The 27,378-nt window shown below is 39.4% G+C and overlaps 1 protein-coding gene across 1 annotated transcript in view; it reads right to left on the bottom strand.

Annotated features, from left to right (window-relative positions):
- Nucleotides 1–27,378, bottom strand: part of LOC119552958 (F-box/LRR-repeat protein 16) — a 37,877-nt gene that overhangs the window by 6,891 nt on the left and 3,608 nt on the right. The window contains exons 2-4 of the mRNA XM_037862941.1: nt 22,133–23,552; nt 14,062–14,235; nt 13,871–13,988 (exon numbers count right to left, since the gene is read on the bottom strand). Of these exons, the coding sequence (XP_037718869.1) occupies nt 13,871–13,988; nt 14,062–14,235; nt 22,133–23,368 (1,528 nt within the window). The 5' untranslated portion in view covers nt 23,369–23,552. The remainder of the gene's footprint in view (nt 1–13,870; nt 13,989–14,061; nt 14,236–22,132; nt 23,553–27,378) is intronic.

The following is a 27,378-nucleotide window of genomic DNA, read 5'->3' as shown; positions in this document are numbered from 1 at the left end:
TGGAAACTGTGATTAAGAGCCGCCGGCGACACAGACAGACCACAATGCGATAGGGATAATAAAGAGGGCGGAGAGACGGGGTGTCGGTGATCGATAATGATCGCAGCCAGAGTGACATCGATTGAATTACACTCGGAGCGAATTCAGAGCATGGGCATTAGCGTTAGAAGCCCCTCAGATCGCCCAGATCGACCGGATCGCATCTCCCCCAGAGGAACTGGCGCTTATTTATCGCGCCTGCAATCACTGCTGAAATTCATTTCGTTATCAGCGCTCCATCGACGCGCATCCATCTCGTGATTCTCGATTCGAGTCCCGATCCGAAACTCATTTCAAATCACTTCCAAGTCCAGATCCTGTGTTGCAGTTTCGTTTTGTGACCGACACTAACGGGTAATTGTTCGGCCTCTAAAAGCCGCCTTTCAGGATTACTCGTTTTTGCGATCACAAATCCTGAAATTGCAGCAAAGAGCAGCAAAATCTTGGAACAAGTGAAAATACTATATCGTTTTGTGTGCACAGAAAAGTGAAGAAAACATTAAATATATTCTAAGTTATCCTTGATTTTTTTAAAATAAATATATCCTATCAACTTTTAAATAATGTTAAAGAGTGTTGCATCAAATTAACACAAAGTGGCAGTTTATACTTTAAAGTGAATATTAACAGAATTGTGAAGGTTTGTGGATACTTTTATAGCGATATCTCTTCAGAGATTAAAAAGGAATGTAGACAAGTTCTTTAATACTTTTTTGTTTTTTCAGGAAAAATTTTTCGTAGTGTATATAGTATCAAAACAGTAGCCTTCCTTTAAGATTGTCTATGTGCTATTTACATACTGCACTTTATTGATAAGGAAATTGAATGCCAAGCTGGTGAATACAACTTAATCTTGAAATGTTTACCCTGACGAGTTCAAGAGAGAGTTGTAGATTATATAATAGGTCGTCGGACATTAGTGCTCACTGATTGTAAACCACATGTAAATCTTAGATCTCATAAGCCTCTTTCCTCTTCCTTAAACTAAATTTTTATTTTTAAATATGGCAACTGTATGTTCCAGATCCATCTCATTATTGACTTTCCATTTAATCTGGGCTGCGCGATGGATGGGAAAAAGCAAATTACTAGCCGCCAAAGTTGGAAATGATTCATTTGGTCTATGAATAAATTGGGTTCATTTTCCGGGAGTTTCCGGCGGATTACGACCCTGCAGAGGTGATGAGGGCAGGGAAAAGTCCACCTGGCTGCTTGATATGGAAATGGGAATTCGCGCTTGACAAGACAGCGCATCAAAAATAGTGTCCCAAATCGTGGCTTTATATTCCCAAAGCACACGCACTCGTTGAGACAGAGACAAGTGTCAATAGAAGGACATGGGCAGGGGAAGGGGAAGGACATGGGCAGGAGAAAGGGAAGGGGAACACAAACATGTCAGGCAAACAACTTGTAACTTGTGTATCCATGATACATTTACATTTCCCATAACAACTAGCGACGTTTATGCGAGGCTCGTTTGGCATTCAGCCTCAGTTTGTGTTCTCCCCAGTTCAAAGCTCCACTTTTCCCATTTTTCACACATCGAAAATATTTGGACTGTTCTCGTTGACGGTTGGAATTTGATTTGCTCATTAACCAAAAGTTTCCGACCATAAGCTTTCGATTGGGGATGGGACAAATCGTATATTTTTATATTCTCTCTGGAAACTTTTTTGTTGGTCTCCTGCCAGTTCCAGTTTTTCAATAGGGACAACTCACAATTTCATGCTTATTGGCAGCTCAGGGCTCTTGTCAGGGCTTTCATTCTGCTCCTTTTGCCAACGATTTGTATTGATTTTTCGGGTTATTTCACATAAACATGTGCTCACATAACGGTTAGCAGTTGTTTATGACATTCATTCGATGATTGCCGGTTTTTCAAATTGCCTCGTTTAGACTCAATGGGGGGAAATTGCATTTGCTCAAACTTTTCCCATTCAGCCAAGACTTAATTGAGCTACGATGCGTATGAGTGATGCGAATAATACGCATACGTATTGATGAAATAATTCTGAGTTACTCATGTAAGGATTTTATTACCAGTATCGAGCCAATAATTAAAAATGTTGGTTAGCAATGATAGAAAAAATCATAGACAATTTAAATATTTTCACATTTATTTTCATATTAAATTAAACAACTAATTAAATATTAATATGATATTCGTTTTTATTTAATTAAAATATGCCTAACTTAAATATTTTGAACCATGATTCAAATATTTTAAAATTATATTGGACATTTAAATGTAGGTTTGTATCAATTAAAATATTAAATACGACAAATTAAACGAAATTAACTAAAATTTCATTTATATGATCATTGGTGTTTCACAAAAAGAATAAATATTGTGTCAAAAATTAAAACTGGAGGTGTGAAGCAATTAATTATAATCATTTTAGCCAATGAGAGTCAAACTCAAATCAATAATTTAAGCTGATTTTCATACTTTGGCCAAGAAAATTGAAACCCATTGGAGCAAGCTCCAAGAAAGCTGCTTAAAGTTTAAGTTCAGATGGCTGCCAGTGGCAGTGGACGACGATGGCAGTCATTATGCCAATTACTCAGAAGTGGAGCAGGGCGACGAGGTGCGGGGAAAATGCCATGAAATTTCACTGTGGCAACAAAACTTTTACGAGTATATTAAATAAGGCAGCAGAGGCAGTGGGATGAAAGCATTTCAGCTTAATCAGCTGCTGTTGAATCTACAAGGCGCTTTTCAGTGTAAATTTCTTTGTAAATTTAATATTCGAAATGGTTTCCTAACGAATCAAATGCCATCAAAGGCACTGCAGTCGCAGAAAGTTAACAATAAATACTTCATTGTTTGGTTACTTTGCCTTGATTGTGATTTTCACGTCAATAAACACTTTGTAAGATTTGGAAATGTTTATTCAAAATTATTTCAGAGGGCTTGAAATTATTGTAGAGTTCCTGAAAGTCTTTCATTCAGCTATAAAGATAAGGACTAACGAAAAATTCTTGGAATGCTTTGATAATCACAAAACAATTTCCTTGTAGTTTTAATTACTCAAGTATTAGAGTAAACATAAACTCTTCCTGGATGTTTTAATTTAACTGTGCACAAATTAAAAAATGCTTAAATTATCAAAAAATGTATAACTTTTAATCTTACAGAAAGGAAAGAAACTTTAACTTTAGGAACAGCTAAGTAATGAGGTAGAAAATGTCTAGTTTAAGTTCTTCCTAAGTAAGGACTTCTGAAATTTCCCAAACCACTTAAGATCGTCAAAGTTTCGCGTATACTATTTCACAGCTTAACTTTTAAACTTAAAATATTATAACGCAGAAAGGAAGTTAATTTTATTAACCCAAGAAACACATTTACTATAAGATGGAAAATGTCTACTTTAAATTTTTCCAAGCTGAGGATTTTCCAAAGCTGCAGTGATAAAATAAATCTTACCCAATTTCCTGGCCTGTAGGGAACTGTGGCTTAACCGCTTTAGGGTTTAAGTGGCCTGTCAATTACCGGCAAATTTTGAGGCCAAACAATGAATGCGTAAATGAGCAGGGAAAGGTCGCCTTGGGGTCAGGGGTCGCGGGTCGGGGTTCTCGAATCGCGGGATGAGTTTCCCCAGCATAGGCAAATAATGTTCGAAACGTGCAGGTCTCATTAGGCTTCCTCCTCATTACAGTTGCCATGGAAAACGGGAAGTGGGTGGAAAATGGGTGGCAAGTGGGAGGAATGTGGGTGGAAAATGGGAGGAGTGGGCGGCAAGAACTACCGCGAAATGCGATGAGGTTGCGCAACGGCAGATTAGCTCCCCTTTGGGGTAGGGTTCTTAAAGGCAGTGGTTTAATAAAAAAACCAAAAGAGGATTTTCTAACCTGAAATTAAAAGTTAAATATAGCACCTAATCCGCCTACAAAACATATTACTCTTGGTAAGTTGAAACTCTTCACAAGCTCCCATCTTAAATCCTGCATAAATCAAAGCTGGCATCTGTAGCCTTGGTGAATTTGAATACACCCATCTTATGATGATGATAAATTCGCATGCTATGTTTTTATTATATACGTTTCTATCTCTTCTGTCTTGTTATAACCATAAATTGTGCACTAATTTATGCAAATGATACGATACAAATTTGCCAAAAGGCTAAAGAAAAAAATAACATTGAAAGCGTGCCACAGCGAAAAAGACGAAAATAAGATTTAGCTACAATTACGATACTTTTGGCAGTCTGACAGATTTCGACGGCGAACAATTTCAATCAGAAAGAATTTCGTATTTTTGTTTTCAAAAGGGTTTGCTTGTCAACCCGGTAATTGAGATTACTATGTTCGAGGGTATATTTATATATTTGATATTGGGTTTGGCTTTCGTTGAGCTCTTTATTTTTATTGATATGCGTGGTGCCTTAGTGCTTAAATTATCATCTTTAATTTAATAACTTTTAAAGCGAAAGAAATGTTTAAGACAGAAGTTTAAAATTGAGAACCAACTAACTTAAATGGGTTTGTTGGAGCCTGTTCCAAATGGTCAACTTAAAAAATAAGCTTTAAAATCAACTGTTAAACCAAATTTTTTCTTGCAGGGATACAAATAAACAAGAAATCCATTTAATAATCGTGCTGAATAAAAATATTTAAGATGTAAATGATAAGTTTTAATATCTTTTTAATTTTCGCAATGTTTAATGACTTTCGTCTTGCTTTAGTTACTCTCCGACAGAGAATATATCTACATAATTTAATAAGTAATTTCTTAAAACTCAATCGACCTCACACAGAGTCTTGATGGGAACTTCCCACCGGGGTGGCCTTATGAAAAATGCATTTAAAACGCTCAGCAGGATTGCCGGTTAACGGTCCCCGTGTGCTGGATCCTTCCTCGCACACCTGTGCTCTGTCTGCTCGCGTAGTTTTCCTGCGTTTTCCCACATTTTCCTGCATTTTCCACGCACTTCACATGTCGTGTGTGCGAATTTGATTGGCAGTTGGCCGAAGCCGCTGGAGACCTCCCTTGCGACTTGGCTCACATCTTTTCCAGGCATTTTCAACAGCAAAAAAAGGAAATTGTTAACCCAGTTTCATGCCCTGTTGTCTGTTCGTCCACTTTTCCGCTCTGCTTCTTGAGCATTTCCACGGAAAACTTTAATGACGTCAATTACTCCTCCCCGTTTCAAGTTGCATTGCTCCAGTTAGACTTACGGATTGCTTTTTAATTGCTGAGAATTGGCGCAGCGGTTGTGTTTTGCTTTGTTTTGGTCTTTTGTTATTCGAGAACTTGTGCTTGGTTGGCTTTTGCCAAGGAATTTTACTAAAATATATATACAGTTGTTTTTAGGGTTTTTCCCATTTTTTAAACCATATTATGACATATTTGTTAAACAACGAAGTATGTTTAAAATTTGAAAATGGAAAACCAACAGTTCTCCATTTTGAGATATAAAGATGTAAGAATGTTAAAAAAAATCACCTTTTTTTTTAGTATAACAAATTCATTTATTTAACGTTGATCAGCCAACCTAATGGCTATAAAACGTTGTGTACGAAGAGAAATAACAACGTGAATACATAACAGAAAAGGTGATTAACAATATTTACAATAATTGAACAAAAACAATTTTATCACCGGGGTGCCTTCGCTTTAGTCTTCTTAAAAAAAATCACCAAGTGAATAAATTACTTATGTGAAAATATAGGTGGATCTTTAATTTTAAAATGCTTGATGTTTATTTTTACTGATATACAATATTATTATAATGGTCTTTAGTCATTGGTTGTTAGGGCATTCCCCTGAAAATTTTCATTATCCTTTCATATTAAAGGCTTTTTAAAATACTTTTAAAATGAGATCTTGTAAGTTGGTAAGAATATGAGTTAAGTTTAGACCCCACTTTTTTCCACTCTACTCTGCACATGGCAAAAGTAGAACGTCCTGCCTGTGCCCAAATTAGCAAGAAGCTTGTCTCGTCCTAGTTCGACTTTTGTGTGCAATTTCACTTGACACTTTCCTCGCCGTCCGGTGAAAGTGACAGAAAGTCCCCACAGATGTCACTTTCTCCGGGAGGCGGTGGGCTAATCCTGCGCCTGGTGCCATATATAATGACCGGTATAAATAGAGTGGTCTGTTTGGGGCCCAGCTGTCGGCATACTGACAACATCATCAACATGAAAATCAGCAGCTCGATGATGGTCCCAGTGAGCATATTGCGTGTGGGCCTTAATGCACTGGCAGCTGGCAACTCCCTCTCTTCCTCTTCCCCCGATTTCCGGCGTGCGTCATTGCGTGCAACTATTTCCGCCGTAATTCCGAGTGCGTGTGCCTGTCTCAGCTGCCTTCAAATGCAATTAAAATTGAATTTCTCCCGCCTACACACACTTTGCCTTTGCTTTTTCACAACCCTTTTTGCGATGAAGCCTTCTGCATGTGGCAGCCTCTCAAATCGCATTACATAAGCCAGCAATTATGTTCCTTGTAGCCTGGCCCTCAACTTTGAACTTGCATGTTTGCATTCAAGTTGACGTTATGTGCGTATATACTATATATATTCCATGGGCAGGGAAATTGTGTAGAAATCTTTAGGAGAGGGGAGTGCAAAACAACTTTGTCCTTGCCCTCCATCTGCTATCTGACATTTTGTGCTTTAGCAATCTACATATGTGCATTTTATATTTCATTTCATTTAGGCCTGCTTTTGTCGGTTTTATTAGTTATTTATTTGCCAGCAAGTGCCATTGAATTGGAAATGTACACTGCATTCAAGCGCTACTTAATAACACTTTATTTTTATGACTCTTTTTGCAAAGAAGTTATTTTATTGGGCAATGAAAAGTATTCATGGTTGGCCGAGTTTCTAAAAGATACGACCAAAACAACACTAAACTTCAAAAGTTTGATCTAAGACTTGAAAGTTATAAAGTTCTAAAGAAAAGAAGATCCAGATTTTGGAACCATTTAAATTTTCTGAGCGCAGTTTTTATTCTTTAGGTATGTTTTGGAAATGTTACTTTTCTAACGACAAGATGTAGTCTTTTTAGACTTAAAAAAAAACTTTAAAAATACCCCTAAAAAGAACTGAGTGTCATCACTCTTCACAACCCTTAAAAGTTGCAAAGCTTCATTTAATCACCCTTTAACCAGCTTGTGGGTGCATTTTCCATCTCGCTGCACTCAGTGCACTTCAGGTACTCTTCAAATCGCGCCAGTTTGTGCGAATTACATACGCTAAGTTCATGGTCACTGCCAGCTGACAATTGATTGACAATTTGGCCGAATAACCATCGCAAGAGGGGCGTGCGTGCCGGGGGATCGACGTACGATGCCATCGCCCCCCAAAGAGCTTTTATAAAAATAAAGTTAATTAAAAACTGCTCAGCGAGAGAGGGCGCAAAAAACACGACGACAACACACCGGCACAGGAGCAACATCGAGCGCCTTAAAAATGCAAATGTAATTAAATAAACACGACACCCAATGGGCGCCCATCAGGGGGGGGGACCAACCGCGACTAGGACTAGATGGACGAAGGGGGATACGGCGGATGCGGAATTTCTACGCCCCTGGCACCCCCCTAAGAACCGAGGAGGGTTATCAATTTTTGGGTCCGGGGCGGACAGCTGGCTGAATAAGATGAATTCGATGCCCCGGCGAGCAGGAATTTTGGCTTTGCCAAAAGCCAAGAGGGTAAGAAAATACAGCGCAAGTAAGTAAAGAAATTCCCACAACCGTACATACTTAGAAGTTTGGTAAACAAGGGTTTTTTCCCAACAAAGTATTTATTGGGGTGGTCTTTAACCTTACTCACAATTTTACTTTCACATTCTTTTAAGATTTGCAAATAAATGTTGGTAAAAATAATTTTATAAAACCATGAGGAACTTAGTTATTGCTTTTGCATAAATTTTGATCAAAACGTATTTGTATAAAATTAAAAAAAAGTTTCCGTCTAATTCATGTGATTCTCTTGCCAAGTTCTATCAACAAAGTGTAAGCAACACCAAAACTTTTACTTGTTTACCTTTAATTGTATTCCATCAAGATATTTAAATATTATTTTTGAAAACATTTATAAAATATATGTAAGCAAGTAAGGTCTTTAAAAACAACTAATTTTTTAAAACTTTTTTTAAAAATAAAAATCAAAACAGTGTATGATTTAAGTAAGTACAGCTTTTTTAGCAGCTTATACATTACTTAGCAAATATATTTCAGTAGATTGATGTTCTGCACCCCACTGCAGTTTCATCATGAGCATTCAGACTGGCTGGCAATCTTCTCTAAATTTGGGGAGGGTTGAAAGGAATCAGGGGGCGGATGCTGCCTCGGGCGTAGTGCATTTTGCGGTTAAATTGATGGACATGTCGCTTTTGCGTCGACAAGTGCAATTGTTCAGGCGCGAAACGAACCGCAACCACTTCATTAGCAGTGTACACAGCAAACCACCCAACATCTATCCATTGGCGTTCAAGAAGATGGTATTCTAGGGGCGTCTTGGGAAGGAACCTAAATAGTTATTTTCTTAAAAACGTCGAACAACAATAAACCCATCTACGTAAACCAAATGTTTAATGTACCTTATATTCTTAAGACTTTAAAAATTATAGAAATGATTACATTTAAAACATTTTGTTAAACAAAAAACATTTAAAAACTATTGTTTTTAAATAAATAGGTACATAGATATGATAGAGACTAGCCCTAAACAATCATAAATTGCCTAGATATACGGGTTTTTTAAAGATAACTTTTACCTTTGTTATATATAATATATATATATCCTTTATGTATTGAATAGTTACTAAAAGTGAACTGTATAATTGGATCAATAAACTACATTGGACATTTCCCATTAGTTTTACCCACCCATAAATTGGTTACGCCCCTGGTTTATTCGTCAGCTGCGAACGCTTTTCACAAAGAGTGAAAAGCTTGGTGCAGTGGAATTCGATTTGTCGCCCGACGAGGATTTTAGTTGCCTCAATTCATTATTTCTTCGCCCGGGCTCTGCTAAATGAAAGGCGGCATTTCTGTTGACACTGTTAATTAATGGGAGATTAACTTGTTCATTGTTTCGCTTACGTTTCGCCACTCGCGATTCGCAATCCTCAATTCGCATTCGCGATGTTCGCTCGTTCACGTGCGAACTCATAAATCACGCATACGCCCGGTTGAACGACCTCGCCGGCAATTAACGACGCGGCCAGCAAGGGCGCCTTGTCAATGTGTCAGTCAGTCAGTCAGTCATTCAGCCACTCAAACAGCCGCTCTTCCGGTTCCGCTTGGCGGATTGCGGATTGCGTGCCAAATGATGTGTCACCTCGCATTCAAATCCCGAAGTAGCAACTAAAGTCGCAGCCACATGTCGCAAGCCAAAAAAAGTATATTAGCCATTCACGGAGAAAAATGGTACATAAAAACTGGTCAGTATGACAAATTGGACAGCTCCCATTTATTTTATAGCCCTGTCAAAGGGTATACAAAATGATTCTGGCCAGCAATTTCATAGCCACTTGGAAAGGAAATATATTTTGTGGAAAAATAAATATACCATTCTGTCACATTAAAAAAAGAGATTTTATCGTTGTAGTAAATCAAAATCAATCCTTGGTTGTCTTTTTTTAATCTTAACATATAAGAGAATGTATAATTTTTCAGATAAAAATACTTCATCAATTTGCCAAATACCTTAAGATATATTTTTGATTTTTGACTCACTGACTGGACATATTTGAAAAGTTAGCCTAAACATTATTATATATTAAATTCTAAAAGAATTTTGAGCTGTAGGCCCTTTTTAAAATAAATGGAGTCAGCGAGTAAACAATTTTGTAGTATCAGAAGGTATAACGTTGGCAAAACGATAGTTTATCTTAGAATGCATCGTTAATTCTAGTTAATACTGCTGTTAAAATTAAAAAGAATTCTTCTATCTAATCCTTAATAATCTATATTATTAAAGACATATCCAATGTAGTGATATGATTTTCCCCCAGTGCTGACATGGCCCATAAAAATGGCTCTGGCCGAGTGCCAGGCGGACTGAGCCCTCGCTGTCTCCCGTGAGTGGAGCCATCACTCCGAAAGTGAACCTGGAGCCTGGCCCAATTCAATTAGATGCCAAATGCAATTAGCTAAATGGCTTCTCGATGTTGTGATAAGCACCACAGGCAGTGCCATTTGGCCCCGTGACGGCAGTTTTCATGGCCGCCGGGCAGCGGAAACGGACTGGGAGTTGTTATTAAAAGTTTAGCCACCGCCGGGGAAAAAGTTCAGCGCCAGGCAGCTGAAAACTGGAAACTGTGAGCGGGCTTAGCCAACTTCTGAGAACGGTTCAGACTGCAAGTTGCTGCCAACTGAAGGAGGTTGCGCCTTAAATGCGAGTTTTAAACTTAGGGTAAGCTTTGGATACCATATTGTGTTAGCCAGGCAGTAAAGCTAGATTTTAATTCTGCACCTAAAACACAGAAAACCGAACCACTCTGTATTTAAAAAAACTTTTCTTATTTATAAAATTGTATTCTTATTTTATCTATGAACCCACCCTATATTTATATTTTATTTTTACCTTTAATTAAGCCCATTGGCTTTAAAACTGATTGGCAAATTGCATTCATGTGCATATTAAATATGCGCTGCAATTAAAGTGGAAATAAATAAATGATTAAATGGTCCTTCGAGTATTGAGTGTTAAGGGTTTTCGAGGCCTTTGAATGGCGATTAATTAAACATGCATTTTCGAAATGCGGTCACTTAAATTAAATCGTAAAATAAATAATTGCAGGCTTAAATTTACTCGTGCCTTTATTATATTCTCACACCTATTTGATTCCCTTTTTTTTGTTGACTTGTTTATGCTTGCTGGGCGAACAGTTTATGATTGGGCTGCAATTTATACAGAATGCCGCCATTAAACATGGCGCCTGTTTGCTTGTGACCTCTCGAACCGTAAGCCACGCCCACCTCCCCCCGCCCTACTCAAATATAAACACAAACACAAAAACAGACACAGACAGACAGAGAATCGAAGCCAATCTTTGTTATACGGGGCGGATGTGTAATATGCTTTTATACTTTTGCTACTGGATTTTCGGGCTTTAAAGGCTCCCCTCATCCATCAAGCTGTTTGCAGACGCACAAAATATGCCCAGCACAGCGGTTGTTTATCTGTTTTAATATTTTATAAATATTCATGTTTTCCTAAGCTGAAAAACTCATAGTTGGGTTGTTTATTTTGCAGCCCTTTTCAGATTAAAAGTTTAAGAGAAAAGAAGGGATTTATGATGAAGAGTTATTGGCATTTATTTAATGAGCTTATGTTTAATATAAATATATAAAAAGGAAAGAAATATTATTGATTTAACTTTCAATAAAATAAATAGAAACAAATTCTACCATTTCTTAAAGGTAATCTTTTTATGATTTCAGAAGTTCAAATCAAAACGTTTTTAAGCGGATGGCTAAATATCTTTTTTAAACCTTACTTTGTTGAATATTTATGGCTTAATATGTATTTCTATAAGTCTCAGACTTCAGCAGGATTATCTTTGCAGGTGTATCTGTGAAAATCAGTGTCAAAAGACCACCCACCACATCCTGCGAGGAAAACTGCGACTGCAGCCGCATCGGTGATCAGTGAACTGCGATAATTCGATTTCGATGCGCAGCTCCGCAGCCAGAAATCTGGCTGGTTAACTGCTGAAGCCGTAGGAGCTGGGAAATGCAAAGGAAAAGCGGGTGGAAAAGGGTGGAAATCCATTCCAGGGAAGCCATCTACCTGGGCGCCTGCAGCAACCTGCAGCTTAATTTGTGGCGCAATGTATGACGAGGATAGGAAAAAGGCTGCCCTTCGACTGTGCTGATGCGGTGGGAAAGGGAAAGGTGAACATGAATGGTTGGAAAAGAAAATGACGTGCCATGAAATTGATTGCAAAGTTTTCCCCCAAAACCCAAGCCCCCTCTCCCCCTCCAAGCAGACTGAAGTGGCAGCTCCTGGAACTCAGGACTCAGGTGGGCGTCGTCAAAGGTCAAAGCAGCGTGCATAGGCAAAGCGAAAACTGCCAGCCCCTCGACCTCCAACCCTTCAACCCTTAACCCTCCTCAAGTGGCTGGGGTTTATGTTTGCCAGCCCTGTCGATCGCATATTAAATGAGTTTACGTTCCGGCGCCTGAAAATGCCCCTAAGCACGCCTTAAAATTTCTCAGCTGCGAGGCAATGTGGCCGTCAATTAAAGTGGTTTATGGCCAAGTTTATCCGGAGGATGTGTACCACGAAAAAGGCGCCAGTTGTAGTGGCTTTGGGCTTGGAAAACACCAGCTTTATCGAATAGTTCTCGGCATATAAAATGTACAAACATTGCTTTTAACAAAGGTAAATAGCAACATGAAAAAACATTTTTCAATGGCATTTTTGACATTATTTATCTGTTATTTTTTTAAAAGATTATCTGGGATGAAAATAAAAAATATTTTAAATAAAAATTAACGCTTTGTTTAATTTATTTATTTTGTAAAGCAGTAAAATAAGATTTAGGTAAAGGATTTAGAACGGTCAAAGTTATTTACCTTTTTTGGGATTTAAAAATATTTAATATGTAGCTTGTCATTTATTTTCGTGTAACATGGCTAACCAAAAAAGTATTTTTCCCATTTCCGCAACACCAAAACAAATCCTATATGGATTTTATTTTTTTGGCTTATTTATTTATGGGCTTTTTTGACCATTTCATGTATTTGTTCAGAACTTCTCTTAAACCACTCCAGGGACATTTTTATTTAGATTTCTCTTTTCACCGCGACTATATTTCGGAATAAACCTCTTATTTACATTCATATGTTTTGTTTGCATGGTATTTCATATCGCTGGCTGCAGAAAAGTGGCCAAAAGTAGAACTCTGAGGACTGGACCCTGCCAATTTGCGAGTGAAAAGGGTTATTTTGCGATGTAACGTCAAAGGATGTAAAAATAGCTGGTTACTTCGTTTGCCAGGAAACAGCATCCAACAAAAAGTGTCCCACAAAAAGTTTCAATTAGTTGAGTGCAATGTTTAGACTTGATGACGAGGGCCCAAAGACACCCGTTTTCGGAAGCAGGACAAACCCGTGAGGAATAGGATCCCCATTTCGTTTGCCATGTTATGTTCGCATTTCTCTTACAACTCGGGCTCCCATTGGCACACTCCCGGAGGATATCCTGCACAGTTTTTTCGAACCACTATTAGCACGGATATGAGGAACATCATTACACGAGCAGTCCACCCAGTTATCCACATTTCTGAATTAAACATTACCTTACAACCGATGGAAATGGCTCTTGCCATCGCTCAACAATTCTGATTGTGTGGCGAAACGAAAGCTTTTCCATTTTTCACACACACCGAAAATAAATATAATTTGCAGTAGTATTTTTTTGAATAATAGCTTTTTCAATTATATAATTTTAAATAACATTAATAAATATTACTTAATAGCACATAGCTACATATCTCTTTATACCAATTTTGAAACCAAAATAATAAATTCAGATCACTTTAAATTATGAATTTCTTTTAAAGTAAAATAGTTAAGCTAGGCTGGATCTAAGTCTCTGCAAGTCAAGTATTTTAAAATCCCCTACTTTGTTTCCTAACTAAAATGCAGCTTAATATGTTATATATCGAATATTAAATCGATTTTATAGGGATATCATGTAAACCTATCCATAAGTGAAATATTTTCCACTCTGTCATGGTAGTTATTTAAAAATCTTAGTCATATTGAGCTTGCACACTTTTTCTCCGTGCAGTTTGTGGGATAAATTGGATCCCCCAATTCGTCCCACATGTTATTTGATTAATTGGCAGGGGGCAAAGTGTCGCTTACCGATATTAACGATGCCATGGTTGGTTAGTTCCCAGCACGACTGCAGTCGCAGGATGCTGAGGCTGTGGCTCTGTTTGGGCGAGAAGTAGCCGAGTGCCGCGTCCGTGACGTGGTAAGCCTGTTGGGACCGAGAGGAGATTCAATTAATTCGATTCGAGGGGTGGGGGGGATCCCCATCAATCTGGACTTGCCTGCAGCGAGAACTCGTAGAGGGAGGGCAGCAGCTGGGCCACCGCGCCCACCGCCTCGTCCGCGATGTTGATGCAGTCCGCCAAGGACAGGGACACGATTCGGGGCGTCAGACACGCCCACAGCCCCGCCTCGGTCACCTCGTTGCAGCCAGCCAGCTCCAGTTCAAACAGACTCTGCAAGGAATGGGTACACATATTACAAGCCACATCAAAGATACTTTATCCACGGGGTTTTATTAAAAAATCGTATATGATTAAGGAACGCTTTCTCGGACAAATAAAGTCCCTGTTAGGGAAACTTGGGATTCTGAAGCCTTACTCGGGAGTTAAGTATTTATCAAGTGATTTATCAGCTGATTTCAAAAGTCAGGTTACGCAATAATTAAATCTAGGCAACAGCATCAGCAGTGTACTATTGTTTCTCGCTCAGATAAATTATAAAAGTCAAGAAAACGGATTTGATTTAACGACAGGCTTAGTTTTGCGGACCGATAGCAAACTCTTACTTTAACTGTCACTCAAAAAAAAAGATTTACTGAAAAAACGGGTTTGGAGTAAAGTATATTATTTAGGGACTAATAAGAATCAATTTTAAACAGTTTATTTCTTTAAGAGTAAAATAATCAAAGGGTTCGTCTTAAATACTAATAAAATAATGCTAAGTATTACTTATGGAGAAGAGTTTACTCAAACACGGTAACTAAAGTTACATAATTATAGTTTTAACCTTAAAAATGATTCACTATTGTTTATTGTTTATTCATTATTTCTAGAATACCTCTTTAGGAATGTAATAAATGACGAATTTAATGGCGAGAATAATAAAAACAATTACGTTTAAATATTTTGGTAAACACAATTCACAAAACCAATTGTAAACAAATGATTTTCGTTGGAAAATATTTCGAATTGCAGTAAGAGCTTGCAGTCATGTTTCCGTTGCGATAGATTATGATACATTATTATTTACAAATACGTAAGTATATGTTTAACTGCTGAGAGAATCCTCTCCAACCAACTCAAAATAAATTTGTTATTACAAAATATTGGAAAGTCTGCACCTAGTCTTAAGCTATGTAATTTTAAAAAACATAGTCAAAAGTGAAAAAGTTTTTCAAAACACTTTTAGATCACTTTTACTTTGCAAGAGCTGTGTCATTATTTTTGGCAATGAACTTGCTGATTTAAAAATTAGAAGATTCTGAACATCTTTTCACATGACTGAGAAATTTTTGATATTACTTCAAAAATCCTTCAGTTTGGTTCCGATTCTCTTGTCTAAAATTTGCTATATTCGTCTAAAAGGGTGACTGTTCTGTCGTCAAACCGTCAAATGTTTTTATGATCTGCCGCCCGATGAATTCTAAAATACTTTTGGACATTTCACAGCGTTCATAAACGTTGACACTTGACGAGAAAAAAATAAAGGCCAATCGCAGGCGAGTGAAAAATATCAAAACGAAAATACCTCTGTGCATATATTTTTACATAAAACAAATATAAATGTATATGTATCAATATGGTATACAACTCAGGTGGGCTTACTTATTAAGCATCTGCTAAAGAACATTTCGAATTGCCACATAATTAAATCTTTGACCACGAAAATTGGTGCTTAATTGTGCCATGTTTCTTTGTAAGTAAATTGAGCAAAGTAATTAAAGAAGTTCTAATTAATTGGTGAAGTTTAAGGAATGCAATTAAGTGCCTCCCAGACCAGGTCCACTACAGAATGTCCAAAGGCTATAAGCCTAATTGGGTTTTCGCATTTACACCATATATCATTCGGTGGACCGTAAACAAAACACGGAAAATTGCATCCCGAATCTCTCTCTATTTTTTGGATAGTGTGCGTGAATGCGGGAAAATTGAATGGAAAGCCCGACCACGGAGATCCAAACAAATTACAGGTGCCACCTGGTGGTGCAGCCATATAACACCGTGAAGGAATGGGAATCCATTGAAATTAAATTAAATTGCAGTGCTCCCAACTTTTGATGCCCAGATTTACGAGTCAACAAAGCTGGGAAAACTTTTCTAGCCAGCTCGATATAATTTTTCCACGCGCTATACAAGCCATTTAAATCCCTGTAACGGGATAAACTTTGACCTTTTCAAGAGCAAAACATTGTCGAGGAAGTAAAAGCGAGAAAAACACATAACATCTCGATGGAGGCGACCCCATTCGAGTGGCAGACATTGTGTCGGGATATAGCGGCCATTGTTGTTGGAACCCTCGATTTCAACCCATTTCCCCTTCCGCAAAACCGGAAACAGGGCAACAAAGGCGATAATAAACAGCAAATGCAGCCGGAAGCACGATATAAAAATGAAAATCCCAAGGATGGTCACACACAAAACGCATTAGGTGGGAACAATTCAACACTCCCGCGGCCGAACAACAATTATTTATATTGTTGACGCAAAGCACGAGAAATAACAAAACGTAAACAGCTAAAACAGCAAGATACCAATTTAATCCGAATCCCTAATGCGAATGCCCGTGAGTCCGTGTAATAAATCAAATTTAATCCATCCTACGTTCGTTTTGGATCAACTTACTTTTCCTCAGCACGAAAGGGCAATGAAATGCAGGAAGTAATAACAATAAACAGCATGAAATAACTGGTTGTATGTTTAAAATAATTTTTATTATATTATTATTATTTCTTCTTAGTAGCATATAGCATTAGCAACATTCTGAAAAAACATAGGATTGCCTTAACTTTTTCAAGTTCTAATCCTAATCGATGCGATCCTAAACGAAACGTACAAAGCAAGCAAGCAATTTATTTTTTTTCAGCACGAAATGCCAATAAATTCAATTTTCATAAAAACTTTGTTTTAGCGTTAGAAGCAAATACTACTTTTATACATTTTTTGTAATATCATGAATAAGAACCATTTATTATTATTTTCGGAATAAAGAATAAGATGTTCTGCAAACAGCTATTTAGAGACCCCCAACCCTTTCAGAATTCTAATCGCAGCTGAGGTTCTTATTAGTGACCAAAGGAAGGCTGCATAAATTAAAAGCAGGGATCCAACTCATTAGCGAATTAAATGGTCTAATTACGGATGTGTTGAGTATACAAGGCCAGTAATTGGATTCTGTACATCGGTTAACTTTGCCAACAATCAGCAGAAAGCAAAGGAAGCCCAACAACCAGCCAAGCCTTTGGCATGACTTCATTATGAATGGTAAATGCTCGGTTGTTGTTTAGATTTTTCCTTTCCCCTTGTTCCGTATTTTGTTTTTATGGACAATTGTGGAACTTTTTCCCCCTGGCTAACTCACACAAAGCAGAAAACACGTAGCCGCAGCCAAGGGAAACTTTTTTCGGTACCATGTGTCGGCGGTAGTCAAAATCGATAGGAAAAGTCAACCACGCAAGGGAGAGCTCCACAATGAAATGCTAATGGAGGCACATACATGCCCGGATGTGTGACTATTTAGCCGGATAAAGTTTTCCAGTGTTTTGGCCTCGGTTTCTGAGGTTTGCTGTGGGACGATGACAGCTCTTGGTTGGCCTTATCCGAAAGAGAAGATGCTTTTAACTTAAATTGTAGAGCTGCAAATCGATCGATAGTATTTCGATAGATTCGATTGGTACAGTATTGGCTGTGTCGATATTTTTGCATTTAAGTAAGTTAAACTAACTAGAATCATTCACATATTTGTACTTAAAAGTTATAAAACGTGTTTTCTCTGTTTTCGCCACATAATGGAATATTTTATTTTAACCAATTCCACATTCACTCTTTAAATAATGCATGTTTCTGCATGCCTAATAAGCTTCCTTTTAGTTATACTGTTATATTTTCTACCTATTTGTATATATTACCAACAAAGCCATTGTTATTTAGACAGCTTATTTCTCAAAATGACACCATAATTTCATATTCTGTTTAATTTTGTGCGGCAATTGCATTTTGTGGCAAAACACATAAATGGCAGGCTACTTTATTCTGTGAATATCAGGCGCATTAAATAAAACATAATCCCTCAAAAGAGAGGCAAAGATGGAATTTAAAACAAAGTGGGCAATTTAATTTCGCAATTGCAGCTGAAATGGAATGCGCGTTTAAATAGCCAGAGGTGAGAGAGCGTAGCATAACTTTGTGGGTCAATGGGGTTGGGTTCAACGAGCTCCGGTCCTCGGACCCTCTTCGAAGCCCCCTCGCTGAGGTCTGGAGTGGAAACTTCGGAGCGGCAATGCGGAAATCGCATATACTCGCCCGAGGCGACTGCAGTGTATTTGCCATTAAATATGTATAGGAATGCAGGAAAGTCGCCGCATTTCCGTCGCAGCAGCAGTAACTAGCATTAATTTCGCGTTGCATGTTGAGGGCTTTCCGGGAAATGGGGAAATTTCGAATGGGCAGCTCACATGCACTTTCCGCAGAGTCCCCAAGGTCAAATTCCTGAGCCCATTGCGGTTGATCCGCTCGCATCACGGCGAACCCAACTTGTCCCCAGTGTGTCATTGTTGTCGACATCGCCAGCGACAACAATTTGCAATCAAACCATTCGTTGGCGCTTCCTGCGCACACAAGCCCACATTCATCTGGATTTTCAGACCCTGGCAATGGAACTAGGCTCATAAACATGACATGCATTCGCAGTGGATTAATTCTGACATCAGCAGTCCCGAGTCCCGAGTCCTGAGTGACGTATGCACCCCAGGGTGGACCTGCGTGTGCAGGAATTTACTCAAAGTTACGACCTTTATCATATGTCTGTCTTCCTGTTAGCGGAGTGTTTAAGAAGCTTGAGTAGGTTTCGGTGTTTTTTCTTTCCACAATTGCTTTAATTTGTTCTTTACATTAGAGTTTTACTTTTTTTTGAATCCCTGAAACTTTATGTTCTCAATATTGGAAAACTCACAAACTCAGGAAAATGACGTAAATGTTTAATCTGTAGACATATCCCATACAAAGATCAAGTTACTTGAAAATAATTATTTAAAAATATTTTATAGAGCATTTAAAAAAGTGGAAATCTAAATAATTCTTCTTTGAAATTGCAAAAATAATATTTACATTTATAGACATTGGTTTAGTCTGAAAAGAAATCACTCATTCGCATTTCCTGATTTTCTCTTCTTTTCTATGATATTGGAAAAACTAATTAGACCAAAACTTCCCATTTAATATCGACGGTCTTGAAGGTATAAATATATATAACTTGCTTTGACTTTTAATAACCCCTTTTACCAACGCAAAGATGTACAATATCGAAAATAAACAATATTATAAAAATTACCTCTGAAATATGCAATTATTTATTAGAAAAGGATCACCCCAATAAACAAATACCATCAAAATCAAAGGGACAGGGTGGGGTTGGGCGTTGTGTGTGTGGCGAAGGCAATCTACTCAATGAGTGTGTGACTGACTGAGCTGACAGGACCGCAAATTCATGTAGAATGCTGCTCCATAGAGGACTTGGCCGCATCCAGTTCCCCAACATTATCCACTTTACTGGCTCCGCTTGAGTGTGTGTGTGTATATTTTTGTTTACATTTGCTCAGTCTGTGTGTGTGTGGGATTGGGCCATTTCCGGTGACCCATGCTGGGCCCCTGGTGGATTAGGTTCCCAGATTGCTCGGGATTGGTCCATGAAATGAATGGATTAGTTCGCCCGGGGCCCTCACCACAGTTGGCCATCAATTAAGCTCCCCACTTGTTCGTCGAAATTCGATTGGGGTAGCTCGGGATTATTGAGGCAGTCCGGCAAACCGAAAAAGATGAAATCAGTGGGAAAGCACTAATAAAGACAAAACGAGTGGAATAACCAAGCAAGAAGTAATGGCTTATTTTGGTTATTCGGGATGGGTAGCGATGGGTGGTGTGAATGAGAGCTTCGAGCTGTGCCTTGAAGCTCATAGAAAAAAATCCAATCAAAGTAACCATGATAATAACCAATAATAATACAACACATTTAAAGAGGTTTTTTATCAAAGACAAATAACATTAATACTTCTAAAAATCGCATATCATTTATGGAAACTTTTGTTGAAGCATCGAAAGTTACTTAAGTATTTACTTATGTATTTATAAATATAATTAAATTTTACTTCGAATTTTCTTGAAGTTTTTTCCAAAACAAATACTTTTTTTAAGTAATAAATTCCGTGAAAATTTCAGGTCATGCTTTTCTGCTTTCATTCTAATAAAATGTGGAATTTCGCCCCAAAACAAAAGCTAATGGCCCGCAACTCGAGCGCATCTCATAAAAGATTCACCTGGCGGAGCGTAGAAATTATGAATGCATTGTGAGTGCTTTCGATTGAGTTACTCGCACATTTCGCTCAAATTAGCGCAACAAAATAATAGGCTAAATTAAATGAAATTTATGACGGGGCTTTGATGTGATTTGCATCTGAAATTGATCGCATCAATTCATTATGCTGGCAGTCGAGTGACGAAAGGGGCAGCACTATGTTTTGGCCACATTCGCCAGGCGATGACACACTTTCAGCTCTGACACGTTTCATTTCTCTGGCGCGCGGCACAAGAAGTCCCGAAATAAAATGAAAATAGTTTGCATTTCGTTAACCAGCGCACAGATTCGTGCACTGAAAAAATATTTGATGTGCATATGGCAAAATGAAAAACATTGAATAATCCGCACTGAAAAAATTTGACACTGACATAGTAAATGTATTAAGAATCATTATCACCATTGAATCATATAAATTTTATATTAAGGATAGGCATTTCTTGGTTTTTTTTTTGTTAAATGGAAAAAAAGAAAAGAAAATCGAGATAGGGCCTAAAAAATATTATATTTGCATGGTAAAGCCATATTCATAACTCTCCAATAATGATAAAGAGAGCAAAAAGCAAGTGGGCCCCGCATCTAGATAGAATTCCTACTGAATTTCATCAAAATGATTAATGTCATATACATTTTTCTCTGTGTATGCGATTTTATTTCGGTTGTGGCCCAAAGCGGGACTGACCACTGTCAACTTGCCACTGGCCAAAACGCCCACAGCCGAAATGTTCTCTTTTTCTCTCGGACATTTTCCGATCTCATCTCCGTTGGGGGATTCAGAAATGAAAAAAAAAGGCAAATCAAGTCGGATGTTGAGCCAAATGAAAGGCGTTTGCATAGGGCAGCTGGGCCACAAAAACCGGGCTGTCAGGCTGGGAGCAGTTGCTCTGGGATGGCCTTCGGGGCCAGATTTCCGGGCATTGCCGTCTGCCCCCGGGCCAAGTTGTCTTGCATTTTAAACAAACGACAGCCCATTATTCGAGCTTATGTGCAGACGGGAATTTTGTTTATACATGTACATAGTTCACATAGTGTTTTGCTGGTAACTCAAGGGCGAAGGGATACGACGGTCGGTTGCCAAACTTTTTCAGTCTGCCCAGTTACATTTTATACGAGATAAATCTTAATGAACATTTGGATTCTGAATGGTTTTGAAAAAATATGATTTGATAAACATAATTAACTCTCTTCAAAAAAGCAATAAATAGTAAGTATTATATTGTTCGTAACTATAGCAAGAACAATTGAAATTTGTAATCAGCTTATAGAACAACAATTTTTTGTTCAATTCTCATTAAACTGTCCGAACTAAACTTCCGGGGGTGCTACTAATCTTAAAAATGTCTTTCTAGGTGTCTAAAAGTATGCAACAATATATTTTAAACTCAAAAGTGCAATAAACTCATTTGCTATCCTTTATTCACTGCATACATAAAGACACCTTTAATGACATTTTTGATTTGCAATGAACTAATCGAACATACTATGGATAAATCATTTTTAAGTACATCATATTTCATTTTATCTAGCTTTTAAACATATACTTATAATAATTTCATAAAACTATTTCATTTTATCACATGATAGAATTGTTGATAACTGCTTTAAAACTAATTTCTAACTCATAAATCTTTGTTGAGTATTAATAGTACAATAATCTTAAAGGTCAAAAAGGCAATCTAACTGACCTTTACCCTTACCCAATTATTGGATAGCCAAACTACTCATGAAATTGACCAATGTAGTTTGGTAGAAATTAAAATATTATAGGTAAAGATCTAAACTCACCTGCAGGTGGTCGAGCAGGGTCTCCAGGCCCCGGTCGCTGATCGAGGAGCAGCGCAGGCTGAGCGAGTGGACGTGCTTGGAGGCGAGCGGGAAGGAGTGGACCACGTCCAGGGCGTCCTCGTCGGAGGCGCCGACCAGGCCGAGGGCGTGGAATCCGCGCCGGATGAGCGAGTTGTAGAGCTTGCCGCGATCGCAGCCGGGCATCTGGCGCAGCTCGCGGCACTGCAGCGTGGGCAACAGGCCGCTCCAGTAGCGCGGACTGCGGTACAGTGTGTCCCGCCACTTGACGCACACCTGGGCGAGCACGCGCCTCTCGTAGGGGGAGAAGTACTGGAAGAAGCGGCTCAGGAAGCGGTCGTCCAGCATCAGCTGTTCGATGCTGTGGATGGGCGGAGGGTGGAGCTGCTGCTGCTGGAGGATCAGCGGCGACTGGCCGACGACGCCCATGTTTCCGTAGGGGTGGTGCAGGTGAGGATTGGGCAGCTGCTTCCTCAGCTGCAGCGGGGTTCCGCCGGCACTGGCCGCCGCCTTCTGGGCCGCCACCATGCCCATGGTGCTGAAAGTGGGTGATCCGGGATTCACTCCACCGCCACCCGGTATGGTTATGTTCATCTGCTTGGCAATGGACTTCACTGTGGGCGTGGGCGGGGCGCCCAGCGGCATGCCAGTGGGCGGGGCGGGACCCACCATCACATGGTGGTTGGAGTTGATCAGCGTGGAGGCCTGCAGCTGGAGGTGTTGCTGCTGCGACTGTTGCAGCTGCAGATGTTGCTGCTGCTGCTGTTGCTGTTGCTGTTGCAGGAGGTGGTGTGTGGAGTTCTGGACCTGCGACTGGCCGCCGGGCATGGTGAGTCCTCCGGGACTGGAGGGGCTGCTGCCCCGCGACGGCTTGTCCGGCGTCTGGGGAGGATTGGCATTGCTGGCGGGCGGAGGAGCAGCGGCAGCCGGTGAAGAGGCGTTGCTATTGGAGCTATTCGATCCCGAGTTGGCGTTGGAGTTGCCGCCGCCGCACAGGGCGTTCGTCACGCGCTCCATCACCGATGTCTTCCCGCTGGACGCCGCGGGAGTGGGCGTGGCCCCGGTGGGGGATGCGGAGTCGCCTCCGCCGGCGCCACCACTAGAACCACCGGATGAACTGCTGTGGTGGTGCTTCGAGCGCAGCCCCAGCCCGTTGATCCGCTTGGACAACTCGGCGGAGGCTCGCTCGACCACGCCCTGCGCCGAGATCGATGACATGGTGTGCTGGAACAGATTCACCTTGCCTCCCTGCCAAACAGTCGCTCTCGAAAAAGTGGAGCCCTCGTCCTCTGTCGTCCTCCTCGTTTTTCACACGCTCTCTGTTTGCACTGCGCTAATCCTTTACATCCCGTTCGCACTGTGCATCGCTGACCCTTTCTCACCGGCAATTAGCGAGGTCCACCTGTAACGAGGTAAGGCGATACGAAAAGGGTTAATGGTCGGGTTTCCGGTTGCAAATGGGGATTCTTGAAGGCAGCAGGAAAATATAGTTTGTACAAGAAAGCACTTCTGTTTTCTGATAGTTTCTTCACAGATTGCTGGGTCTAAATTAATGTTATATATGATAAGATAAAATATGACACTAAGACTATGCGATGGTCACACCCAAAAAAAACTAATCAAGGTTCTTTTTGAATCTAATTTTAGTGTACTAACTAAAGAAGCATTACCAATGATTTCCTGTTCTTGTTTAATTTTATTCAATTTGTTTTAAAAATAAGTTTATTTTATTATGCGACATTTTCACTTGTTCTTAATGAAGATGAGTTCGTTCGCATTAAAGGCAATTTTAAAATACAAACTTGAATACATAAGATATAATATATCGTTAAACAAAAAAATATTCTTATTAACAATGAGGAATTATTTAAAAAGTGGTAGTTTTTCGCCTTGTAATTCATGCAACCTCTTAGTAAGAATATTCGTACTGGGCGAGTGGGTACGTAATCGCACAGCCCTAAAGTTAATCAACACATATAGTAAATGGTATTTTACAGTAGAAGCACTATACTTCAGTCGACCTTCTTGCTCTTGTCAGCTTTTGAAACATTTATACTCCAACAATTTGAAACCACTCAGCAATTTCTAGTCACTTCCTCCAAGACCCACTGCAATTACATGATTTGTGGGAAACTGCCAACTGTGGTTTGTCACTCCCTGTCAATAATTTCCTCGAGACTTGCCCATGTCGACTACGCGGCACTTTCGCGTGGCTCAACACGACATGACCAAATAAAAAAGAAGGCCACAACCGGACAGATTTATGGCCCAGTTTCGCGGGGTTGGCGTGCAGGCCGTAACCTCCGACCTCGATTCTCCTTGCGACTTGTTGTGGCTGCAGAAAGTTCGCCGATAAGGCAAACAATGTTCCAACTGCAAGCTAACTAAGCCAAGGTAATGCGCCACCCGGTTCGGTGCATTGCCTTCTGAGTCGCGATTTCGGACCGGAAATACGTAGTCCCGCGAATTTTGGGCGGAGCTATTGGCTTATCGCGGGTTTCGTTCATTCGCTAATGAGTTATGGTCAGCACTGATAGCATTGACAAAGTACTTAAAGATAACTGTTGGCGTTAATGAAGCATATCCTTTAATCACTTAAACTTTTAAGAAATATTTATTATTTTTCGATGATTAATATGAAAACCACAATTAAAGTGATTCATCTTTGAGCAACAACACTTTAATTCCAAGTATATGCTGTGCTTTCTAAATTTATGTTGATAAAGGTGGGTCAAGTTGGGTGCCCAAAACGCAATCTTTAAAGGCACTAATACGTTTATTTTCCCGAATATCCTAATGCATATTTATACCCGTTACTCGTAGAGTAAAAGGGTATACTAGATTCGTCGGAAAGTATGTAACAGGCAGAAGGAAGCGTTACCGACCCCATAAAGTATATATATTCTTGATCAGGATCACTAGCCGAGTCGATCTAGCCATGTCCGTCTGTCCGTATGAACGCTGAGATCTTGGAAACTATGAGCTACAATACTGGGACTAGGCGTTCAGATTCCTGAGATTCCTGCGCAGCGCAAGTTTGTTTCAAAAGAGTGCCACGCCCACTCTAACGCCCACAAACCGCCCAAAACTGTGGCTCCTGCAGTTTTGATGCTAGAACAAAAATTTTAACTGAAATGTATTGTTCTCATCAATACCTACCGACTGACCTAAAAAAAGTTTGCCACGCCCACTTTAACGCCCACAAACCGCCCACAAACCGCCCACAAACTTCAAAAAATCGTAAATATGAACGCGGATATCTCGGAAAATATCAAAGATAGAGAAACGAGATTTCAGATTTAGACTCCGTAGGCTTGAGCGCAGCGCAAGTTTATTACGCGAATGTGCCACGCCCACTCCAACGCCCACAAACCGCCCAAGTCTGTGGCGCCCACAATTTTCATGGTAGATAAAAAATTTAAACTGAAATGTATTGGTCTCGTCAATACCTATCGATTGATTTAAAAAAAAGTTTGCACGCCCACTCTAACGCCCCCAAACCGCCCAAGCCTGTGGCGCCCACAATTTTCGTGCTAGATAAAAAATTTTAACTTAAATGTATTGGTCTCGTCAAAACCTATCGATTGATTTAAAAAAAACTTTGCCACGCCCACTCTAACGCCCACAACGCTTAAATCTGTCTACCGCCGGTAGGTGGCGCATTTGCTGCTTGCATATCTCCATTTTCATTTAATACCTTTAGCTGAGTAACGGGTATCTGATAGTCGAGGTACTCGACTATAGCGTTCTTTCTTGTTTTTACTGTATATATTATATACGCTTTTTTTATTTTCATTAACCATAAATCCTTTTAACCCCTTGTTGCCTAATAAAAGATGCAAATCTTATTAATCTTTATATTGATATTGCAGTCGATGGCAATGGCCATTATGGCCAAGTACATAAATAAAATCTTAAATGCTCAATTAGGCGAGGCCACCTTGAAAGCTCCTCATTCTGTTCGATTTATCGTGAGGATACATTGCTCTTTTGTGAAACGGACAAATTTAATTGCCATAAATGCGCGGATTCGCCCCAGCTCAGATCCGAAAGAGGGGCCTTAAGCCTCAAGGTGAGCCTCCCTCGTCTCCTCCGGGGAGCGCTTATCGTTGGTCCGCCTGGCTGCATCAACATCCTTCATCCTTCATGGCTGAGGGTCCTGCCCCAATCTTCGCAATTGGACGTGCGCCCAAACAAAAGACAGTCATCTCACCGCCCACGGAGGCGTGGCAGAGACATTGACTGAGCTTTCTCTGTCACTTCCGGTCGGCTTAAATGCGAAATGTTCCCCAGCACTCTTTACTCAGATCGGAAATTCCTTTCATTCTGGATATAGGGATAGAACAAAAAGAATCTTCTAGACTGTCCAACGCAAGCGTTTGTTTGAAAAGACCTCTAGCATAAACATTTCAATGCACGAATTTTACTTTAGTTTGAAGTAGAAAATCCGAAATACATATATTTTTTGAACCTTTTATGAGATCTCTAGTTTTTAATATGGCAAAGAATATTAACCTATCCATTGTTTTTTGTTTATATTACATTTCTAATAAATATTAAAAAAATTATTTAAAAACGTAGAGTACTCAGCCTTCGCCTTAAGTAAAGGCCCATTTTAAACGTGACTGGTTTTTATTGTTGAGATTTGATTGTGCGACAAATGCAAATACAAATTTGCTGCCCGACCCATTCGAAAGTTGGCATTACCCAAGCGGTCTTCCTCCGACCCTTCCGACTGCTAAAAGTTACACAATCCTCCTTGACTTTGCCCAAGGACCTGCGGAGCAGGAGAAGGGGAAGCGCAGGGACGAGGTCCTGGCGGATTCTCAATTGGGTTACTTGGAGTGGAAGCGAGTGTCTCGTCGTTTGGGTGAAAATTGGCTTAATAATTTTACAAATCACTGTGTATATGACTCCGGCCCATACTTTTCTGGTTATGACTTGGTTAATTCAAGCCAGATGTTTGGGCATCGCCAATTTAAAGGCATAAGGTCTAATTGGCCAGAGTGATTATAAGGCATAAATAAGCATATACTCCATTTATCATAGTTAAAAGCTAATAAAGTTGAGTCTTAAATACTTTAAAATTTTTGTCACTCCTTTCAAAACTCGTATCTATCTTTATTACACACACTTTCACACTTTTAAAATTGCAAAAAGCCTGAAGGGTAAAAAAATAAATCATTGATCAATATATTGCATTTTTAGATTAGCCTCATTGAATTTTT

Source organism: Drosophila subpulchrella, chromosome 3L (genome assembly GCF_014743375.2).
Source record: "Drosophila subpulchrella strain 33 F10 #4 breed RU33 chromosome 3L, RU_Dsub_v1.1 Primary Assembly, whole genome shotgun sequence".
Taxonomy (NCBI): Eukaryota; Metazoa; Arthropoda; class Insecta; order Diptera; family Drosophilidae; genus Drosophila; species Drosophila subpulchrella.
The sequence above is the reverse complement of the archived record's forward strand: the minus strand, read 5'-3'. Positions and strand labels throughout refer to the sequence as shown.